Here is an 8,182-nt window from a genome sequence, read left to right on the forward strand (position 1 = left end):
CCCTCAGTTCCTCTGAGCCATCTGATTCGTTTGCATTAATAGCCACCTCACCTATACAGAAATAATTGATGATGACTGTCATGGGCTCAATAGTGGTCCCTCAAATATATGCCCTTGTCCTAACCCCAGAATCTCTGAATGTGACTTGATTTAGAAAAAGAGTCTTTGCAGATGTAATTAAGTGACAAAGAAATCACTCCAGATTATCCAAGTGGGTCCTAAGTCCAATGGCAAGTGTCTTTATAAGAGCAAAAGAGGAGGAGACAGAGAAGGAAAGACGGCCATGTGAAGACAGGGGCGGAGACTGGAGGGATGCGGCCACGAGCGAAGGAACACCTGGAGCCACCGAAGCTGGAATGGACATGGAACAGAGTCTCCCCAGGGCGACTGAAAGGAGCATGGCCCTGCCAACACCTGGGCTCCAGCCTCTTAGCCTCCTGAACTGAAGATTCTGTTGTACTAAACTACTAAGGTTGTAATCTGTTACAGCAATCCTAGAAAACTAATGCAATGACTTAAGCAAATCTAGTTTTCCTAGACCCTGCCTTGCAAAGCTATTTCTCATGCTGAGCCGTGTGGCAGCCTTGACAAGCCCCCCCCACACACACACACACATACACCCCACACCTCTGCTAATTTACGGCTCTTTGTCCCGGCCTTTCCCCAAGAACATGATGAGATAATGTATCAAGACTCACACAGAAGCTGGAGGGCAGGACCAGGCGGGCTGAGCTGCGCAGAACAGGCTCCGTGGAGCCCTCTCAGTCCCTTCCCCTTCAAGTGGCTGCAGAAAGCCAGGTTCCTTCATTTCTGGGCTGAAAACAGACTCTCCTGGGGAAACTGAAGCAATGAAGGAGGACAGCCGCCCAGAGGCAGATCTCTGCACATACTTTTAATAAGGAGAATCAAGAGAGCTGGCATCCAATGTCCAGAGGGCCCCCAAAGAGAAGAGATATCGTTAGCCTTTCAATTAGTGCATAAAGAAGACAGGGCCTCCGGGCCAGTGGGGAGACACCCTTGGCCAGTCTGCAGCTGTCTCACAGGGTTAAAACTCAGCCGGGAAAGCTTGTTTCAGGGTGAACAAGAGGAAGATGATCTCCCTGTAATTGTCGGATTCATACAGACACCCAAACTGAGGGGACCCATCGGGCCCAGACCCCATGCTCTGAAGGTCTGAATAGGCACAGCTGCCCGTGGCCAGCAGTGAAGGCTCCGACCAGGCCTCAGGGTCCAGGGGCTGTTTGTTGAGGTACACACCCAGGTTGGACCTCTGCTTTGGGTCAGTTGGGTGTGTGTAGAGCAGCCACTTGTCCGAGGAGGCTGACCCTGCGTGGGGGCTAGGGAAACTGATGACACTCCCGTGGCAGCCGTCTGGAGGTTCCACAAGCTTCTTTACTTGCTGGGGCTCCTTAAAGTCGAGCCCACTGTTGGTGCTCTCAGCCTGGACCCTTGCCCTGTGGACGCTTCTGGCATTGAGATGCACCACACTCTGCTTCCCAACGCCAACTTCAGCCACCTGACACTCCAGAGTGCCCTGGGCCACAAAGTGCCCGCGTTGCCAGGTGTGCCCATGGTCGTGACTGAGGAAGCAGAAGGCGGAGGGGGACGGCGCCCGCAGAGAGTGAAGGTTCCGGTAAGCGTAGGCAGGCAGCACCAGGCTCCAGGTCTCATTGTGCAACTGCAGACAGTGGCCCGGGCCCACCGCAAAGGTGGCCCATTCCCTGTGGGCCGAGCCAATGGCAGTGCTAGTGAGGTCTCTAGGGGGGCTCCAAGTCTTCCCGTAGTCGTCACTGGTGACTTGGCACAGCCGTGTCACGTTGACCCTCGTGCGGAGCTGGTGATGTTCAGAGACCTGCCCTGGGACAGCGATGAAGAAGAGGAAAAGGGTCCCAGTCTTCTCGTCATACAAGGGGCATGGGTTCATGGATCGGTGACCTGCCAGCTGGGCTTGGGCTACCACCTCCTGATTGTGCCACTGGTTGTGAGGACAGAGGAAGAAGGACACACTCAACCTCGACACAGCCACTGATAGTCAGGGGAGCTACCACCTTGGGATGGGTGTGCCTCACAGGGGCTTAGGACAAAAGGTCTAAGAGAACACATCACCCAACACTCACATCTTCCTATGACATCCCCCCAGAGCAGTGGACACCAGGGCTCCACTCCAACCCCCTCCATGGCAGCAGACTCTTCATTTGATCTGCTCCGGGTATGTGCTAGACCCCTGAGATGCAAACATGGACCAACCTGTCCAGTCATGCAATCAGCAAATGTATCCAGGCCAACTGGACTTGTTCAGAATGCACCCATGTGAGTGTGGGTGGTCATTGAATCTGCCCATCCTAGAATGGTTGGTTCCCTAGGACCTTCTTGGGCTCTCTCCTTTCCCTTCCTCAGACCCAGGCTACCTAATTGTCTTACATCCCATTGGACCCAGGCCTGGCTCCTGAACACACTCCAGCAAACAGGAGTGTACACAGAGCCCTGGCAGAGCGACTGTAGCCACAGGGCCTTACCTGGACCTGGAGAGTGGACGCGTCGTAGCCTCCTCTGCGCAGGACGATCAGTTCCGCGTGCTCGTCGGTCTTGCTCACGCGCCTCTCCGAAAAGGCCAGCAGGGTCTTGTTCTGCGGCAGGTAGAGCAGGGCCGGGATTCTGTAGGCGCAGTCACCTGACTGGAACACTCGCTCCCTATACAGCACGGGGCAGGAAGCCATGGGGCGGGAAGCCGTCGGGCTGGGAGCTGGAGGGGAGTAGAGCCACCTTTAGTCACGTCCCAAAGCCACCTTCAAGGGTGCCAAGTCTCCACAAAGGCAGGTGTGCTCACCCACTGGACATCCAGGGTGGCTTGCCGTCCTGCCTCTATGAGGTCCCCGTGCCACCCATGGGGGGTGGCAGTATTCAGGCCATGGAAATTGGGGAGAAGGCATTTGGAAAGCTGTACCCTTATCATATTTTTACTTATAAGTAATCCAGCATCAGGTACAGCAGATCTGTGGCAACCTTCAACTGCTCTTGGCAAATCCAACCCATCAATCAAATGTTAGACATCGGATAGCACAGCAATGCTTGGCGACTGGCATTCTGCAGCTGTCCAACTGCCAGAAAATGACACATGGGAGCTTTTTATAACTCCAGAGCCCTAGAAAGTTGTTTCTGAAAAAAAAAAAAAGAAGAAGGAAGAAAGCTCAATTCTCTCTCCTCAGGCTGCCTGAGGCTAAGGCCCAGCTGCCCCCACTGTGTGGGATCCACCCTGAGGGCAGGCACAAGGGCTGATGGGAAGGGAACAGAGAGGGTGCCGAGGGGCTGAGAGGGCTTGGAGGACCCTCCAGAGCCACCGGAAACTAAAAACAAAAAGGGCAGGCACACTTGTGACAGCTGGGTGACCCAGGTCCCCTTCAGGACTGAAGGACCTGCCCCCAGCTGTGAGGAGGCGGAGCCAAAAAGAACCTCAGCTGGAAAAAAAAAAAAAAAAAGGTCCTCCCTAGGCCATTTCCCGTGACCTGCTTAGCCCAGAAGATAGTCAGGTCCGGCCACTTGTCTAACTTAAGGCCCTCTGAAGGGTCAGCTTAGCTCAGGGCTCCCAGGGGTCCCTGAGCCCTTGCCTGGGTCACGGCCCAGCTCCTCCTTCCACCCACTCTTGCAGCCTTCCTGTCCCTTCCACAATACTGACCCCAGGAGCACTCCCTGATAAACACCTAACCTGACCACCCTGGAGACCCCCACCCACTACGTGGCCTTTGGGGACGGGAAGGAGGAATGTGAGGTCAACAGTGAGGGGTCGTATGAATTCCTCTGTCTACTAGTTCTGTATTGCTTGTGGTTTTTGCCCTACCACGTACTTGTATTATCTATTTAAAACTTAGTTAAAATTTTTTGAGACAAGAATGTAATCTAGCTGTCTTTTAAGGAGCCCTTGGGTGGCCCAAAGGGTTACATACTCAGCTACTACTGAAAGGTTGGTAGTTTGAACCCACCCCCCAAAGCTACCTCGGAAGAAAGGGCTGGCCGTCTGCTTCTGAAAGGTCAGGACCATGAAAACCCTGTGGGGCGCAGCTCTGCTCTGACACACATGGGGTGGCCGTGAGTCAGAATCGACTCAATGGCAGCTGGTTTGGGCTAGTTTTTGTTTTCACCGTCTGTTATTCGATCCATAATGAATTTGTCATTGTTGTTACGTACCATCAAGTCAGTGCCCACTCATATTGACCCTGTGCACGAGAGAACGAGCACGGCCCGGTCAAGCGTCATCCTCACGATCACTGCTGTGCTAGAACCCATTGCTGCAGACACTGTGTCGGTCCATCTCATTGAGGGCCCTTTTTCTCGCTGGCCCTCCACTTTACCAAGCATGACATCCTCCTCCAGGGGCTGGTCCCTCTAACAACGTGACCCAGGTACGTGAGATGGAGACTCCCCATCCTTGTTCTAAGGAACATTCCGGCTGCACTTCATCCAGGACAGATTTGTTAGTTCTTCTGGTATCCGTGGTACATTCAATAGCGTTGCCAACACCACAGTTCAAAGGTGTCGATGCTTCTTCGGTCTTTACTATTGTTAAGAACATGTAACCAAACAAAACTAGTAAGGGCAGATGCTGCACAAGCCAAAAAAATGGTCTGGGCCCAAACAGGGTGGAAGAGTTCGGTGTTGATGATAAGATCCAGACCTGCAATCTGTAATCTAAGGAAAAAAGGGCTTAGTAGGCAGACCAGCAGCCACGCCAGAATTTTGCTATAAAACGCAAATGGGAAATGGTCAAATCAAATTAAATTAAAAATAAAAATGAGGGAGGGCAAGATTCAGCTTAATAGTTGTATAAAATTGATTGAGGGTTTATTTGAGCCCAGTGGAGTTCGTTCTGGAAAGTCTGTCCTCGATGAACAGTGTCGGGCATCTTTCGGATTAAGATGATTGTTTGTATTCCAAATGTCCTCGGGCCCAAACTTTGGCACCTATTACAATCAGCTGGCCTTTTACAAACAAAGTGGGAGGGAGGGAGGGTTAGCTGAGGACACACACGTAGAAATACCAGAACAAACACAAGGCAGGGACGGTGTTCTGGGGGAAGAAGTGAAGACGTGAGCAGGGTCTTTGAGAAAGGGGAGAAGGGTCTTCAGAGGAAAGATGGGGGGCTTGAGAGGACAGAAGGTCTAGGAAAGGGCCTAGGGGGTTCCGTGGGCTGAGTGTGACCAGGGCAGATAGCTGGGCTCAGAGAGAGGAGGAACTGGGCCGGGGGCACAATACGGACTCTGGCCTGGACAGTGATTGGAGCCCCTGCCCTGAAACACCCTCAAAGAGCGGGGCATTTTCTAAATTGAGATAAAATTCACATACTATAAAATTCACCCTTTAAAAGTGTGCAGCACAGTGGTTTAAATACACTCAAGGGTTGTGCAACCTGCCCCAGTGTCTAATTCCAAAACATTTTCATCACCCAAACAGACACCCCATACCTCTTAGCAGTCACTCCCCATTCTCGCCTCCCCTCAGCCTTGGCAAACCACTAATCTCCTTTTTGTGTCTATGGACTTGCCTCTTCTATTATGGAGAGTTCATATAAAAGGCATCAGGTAATAGGTGATCTTTGTGACTGGCTTCTTTTATGCTGCATGTTTCCAAGGTTCTGTTTATGGCCAAATACTATTCCACTGTATGGATATAAAACCTGTCACAGTCAAGTTGATTCCAACTCACGGAGACCCATCTGTTACAGAGTAGAACTTCTCCATAGAGTTTTTTTTTTTTTGGTGAAAATATACACACACACACACACAATACACCCATTCAGTAATTTATACATGTACACTTCAGTGACATGGTTAAACTGGTCACACTGGTCACCATTCTCCACCTCTCTGTCCATATTGTTTCACCACCATGAACTTAGCCTCTCTACCCCTTACATGTCTTGTTTCAGAGTTACCATTGTCCATTTAATCTCATACAGGTCATTCTTGCAAAGAGCATGATACTCAAGGAGAACATTCTTTATTAAACGAGCTAAATGTCATCTCATTTAAAGATGGCTCCATGGCATCGTTTTGATTCAAGGCTTAAAAGTTGTTTCCTGGCAATCGAGTCACAATTCCACCAGTCTCCATAGATCCAGTAAGTCTGGTTTCTAGTAAGAATTTGAAGTTCTGTTCCATAATTTTTCCTTGTCTTGATCAAGACCCAACTTTGGGTCCTTGATAGAAACTTCAGTAATGGTCGAAGGGAATCCCTCATTTCTTCTTAGTCTCATGGCAAAGGAGGGAGTAACTCGTCCTTATGGTTTTCCTGGTTGTGATCTTTATGAAAGTGATCACCAGGCCTTTCTTCTGTGGCACTGCTGGGTGCGTTCGTACTGCTAACCTTCAACAGTGCAGTGCAAACCAATTGTATCACCCAGGACCTTATATGGTTATACCACGTTTTCCTAAAGCCATTAATCCACTGATGGACTTTTGGGTTGTTTCCATTTTTAGACTATCATGAATAACACTGCTACAAATATTCATGTCTAAGTTTTTTGTGGACTGATGGAGTTTTTACCCTCTCCCCTGCCCCATTTTCTCCCTGGATATATCCATGGAAGTGGAATTGCTGGGTCAAGTGGTAATCCCATATTTAACTTTTTGAAGAATTATCAAGCTGTGTCATTTCACATTCCCACCACAAGGTATGAGGGCTCCAGTATCCCCACATCCTCACTAATAATATTGTCCATCTTTTCTATTATAGCCATCCTAGTGGGTGTGAGAAGTCCCCGGGTGGCACGAACAGTGAATGCACTTGGCTGCACAGGACCTTCTGTGGAGAAGAACCAGTAACCAGTGCCCTTGAGTTGGCTCCAGGTCACAGTGGCCCTGTGTGTTGCTATGAGTCAGATCCAACTCGACGGCACATGACGACAACAATAACACACTAACCAAAAGGTTCAAGTCCACCAGAGAGGACTCAGAAGAAAGACCTGGCAGTAGACTTGCAAAAATTCAAGCCATTGAAAACTGCATGGAGCACGATGCTAACTGACACACATCGGGTCACTGTGAGCTGGAACCAACTCAAGGGCAACTGGTTACCGGTTCTTCTGCACGGAAGCTCCCGTGTTGGCAGAGCCACAGTTTTCACATCTTGTCAATGCCAGTCCCCCTGCAGGACTTTACTTTCAAAAAATGGAACATTGACAACCCGTTGGAGCACGGTTCTACTCTGATGCACACAGGGTCGCCATGGGTCGTAATCGACTGGACCCTGAGTGGTAGCGGGTGTGATATCTCACTGTGGTTTTGATATGCATTCCCCTAATGCTGCTATGGGAGCTCTGGTAGCATAGTGGCTAAGACACTTGCCTGCTAACCAGACGGCTGGCGGTTCAAACCCACCAGCCACTCCTCGGAAGGAAGGTTGGGCAATCCTACTTCCGTAGTGATACTGCCTCGGAAACCCAAGGAGGGGTCGCTATGAGTCGGATTTGACTCGATGGCACATAACAACAACAACAACGACGATGCTAAGCATCCTTGCATGTGCTTATTGGCACAAGGAGTTGGATTTTATCCTGGAAACAACAGCCAGACTTCAAACATGCCAAAGCAGTGATGTAATCTGATTTATGTTTTAGGAACTCCCTCTTTCAGTTTTAAGGGGAAATTTTTCAGGTGAGATAAGATAAAAAAAAAAAAAAAATGAAGCAGAGACAGCTGTGAAGGCATCCAGGTTCTTCAAGATGAGGCAGCAGAGTCAATATGGTCTGGAGGGTGTGTAAGGAGGAATTGAGAATGTCTGATTGATTGGTTGATCAATGGATTTCCATAGTGTCTGTGACTGTTTTCTAAACTCCTCGTTTAGCTCTGTCTCAGTTACGCAGTGCTGCTGTAACAGAAATACCACAAGGGTGTGGTTTTAACAAACAGAAATTTATTATCTCACTGTTTCCAGAACCAAACTCACTGCCATCGAGTCGGATCCGACTCATAGTGACTCTTCCTTGGGAAACTCTTCCTTGGGTTTCCGAGGCGGTATCACTACAGAAGTAGATTGTCCCACCTTCCTTCCAAGGAGTGGCTGTGAGTTTGAGCACCAGCCTTCTGGTTAGTAGTCAAATGTCTTAGGCACTACGCCACCAGAGCTCACTGCTTTGTTGTTGTTGTTGTTATGTGCCGTCGAGTCAGCCCTGACTCATAGCGACCCCTCC

General features: G+C 49.9%; 1 protein-coding gene across 1 annotated transcript; it reads right to left on the reverse strand.

Annotated features, from left to right (window-relative positions):
• Positions 1-1,045: 1,045 nt before the first annotated feature.
• Positions 1,046-2,717, reverse strand: NEU2 (neuraminidase 2). Its single transcript, XM_007941754.1, has 2 exons — positions 2,517-2,717; positions 1,046-1,975 (listed from the first exon to the last, which is right to left on the reverse strand). Exons 1-2 carry the CDS (start codon positions 2,715-2,717, stop codon positions 1,046-1,048), a joined length of 1,131 nt encoding a protein of 376 aa, XP_007939945.1.
• Positions 2,718-8,182: the final 5,465 nt, after the last annotated feature.

Source organism: Orycteropus afer, unplaced genomic scaffold (assembly GCF_000298275.1).
Source record: "Orycteropus afer afer isolate SDZICR_OR568_19922 unplaced genomic scaffold, OryAfe1.0 scaffold00006, whole genome shotgun sequence".
NCBI classification, from domain to species: domain Eukaryota; kingdom Metazoa; phylum Chordata; class Mammalia; order Tubulidentata; family Orycteropodidae; genus Orycteropus; species Orycteropus afer.